The following is a 1,103-nucleotide window of genomic DNA, read 5'->3' on the forward strand; positions in this document are numbered from 1 at the left end:
CCTCCTGGGACGTGCGGCTGGGGGAGGTCTTCTCCTCCTCTTCCTCTTCTTCCTCCTCCTCCTCCTCTTCCTCCTCCTCCTCCCACTTGTCATCCACGTCGGTCTCCAGCCAGCAGCGGGAGGTGCTGAGCCTCGTCCCGGGGAGGTCGTATTGCCCCGCGGCGCCCTGGGGAGGAGGCAACGCCGGAGGTCGCTTCATGAAGAGCCAACGTGGGATGAAGTCCAAGAAGAAGCTCCTCACCCAACGGGGCATCGTGTGGGTGCTGGGGGAGCGGTGGTGGACGTTGAGGACGAAGACGGTGATGATGATGGAGAGAGTGACGAAGATCATGGTGAAGAGGAGGTACTCGCCGATGAGAGGGATGACCAGCGAGGTGGACGGGATGATTTCCGTGATGAGCAGCAGGAAGACAGTGAGGGACAGCAGGACGGAGATGCAGAGGGTGATCTTCTCCCCGCAGTCAGAGGGCAGGTAGAAGACCAGCACGGTCAGGCAGGAGATGAGCAGGCAAGGTATGATGAGGTTGATGGTGTAGAAGAGCGGGAGGCGGCGGATGACGAAGAAGAAGGTGATGTCGGGGTAGATCTCGCTGCAGCAGTCGTACTTCTTGGAGGTGTAGGTGCCTATGGCGTTGATGATGGCCCACTCGCCGCTCTCCCAGTAATCCTTGAGGTCCACGTGGTGCTCCATGTTCTCCAGGTCGATCTTGGCCTTGTCGTAGGTCCAGGAGCCGAACTTCATCTTGCAGTTCTGCTGGTCGAAGGGGAAGAAGGTGACGTCGATGCTGCACGAGCTCTTGTAGATGGCGGGTGGCACCCACTTCACCTTCCCGTTGGAGAAGAGGTGGGCCTTGGTCATGTGGGTCACGGCGAACTCCCCGTCAGCGCTGCAGCCGTGGAGAGGGGTGAAGGGCAGAAGATGAAGCATCTCCCCCAAGAAATGGGACCAGGATCCTTCAGCTCTCGGTTGGAGGCTCTGGCCCCATCATGCATCCCTGCAAGGGGTCAAGGGCACCCTCCTGGCGAGCACCCAGAGCGTGGAGGTGGGTGGGGGTGTGAGCACAGGGCGTGGGGAGATGGAGACAGACTGAGCTGCAGCCTTA

General features: G+C 60.5%; 1 protein-coding gene across 1 annotated transcript in view; it reads right to left on the reverse strand.

Annotated features, from left to right (window-relative positions):
- LOC103774095 (neuronal acetylcholine receptor subunit alpha-2) overlaps positions 1-883 on the reverse strand; it is a 1,760-nt gene extending 877 nt beyond the window's left edge. Inside the window, exon 1 of the mRNA XM_008941475.1 lies at positions 1-883. This exon is cut by the window's left edge and continues 215 nt beyond it. Coding sequence (XP_008939723.1) covers positions 1-859 — 859 coding nt within the window. The 5' untranslated portion in view covers positions 860-883.
- Positions 884-1,103: the final 220 nt, after the last annotated feature.

The sequence above is a fragment of the Merops nubicus genome, unplaced genomic scaffold, assembly GCF_000691845.1.
Source record: "Merops nubicus isolate BGI_N331 unplaced genomic scaffold, ASM69184v1 scaffold32085, whole genome shotgun sequence".
NCBI lineage: Eukaryota > Metazoa > Chordata > Aves > Coraciiformes > Meropidae > Merops > Merops nubicus.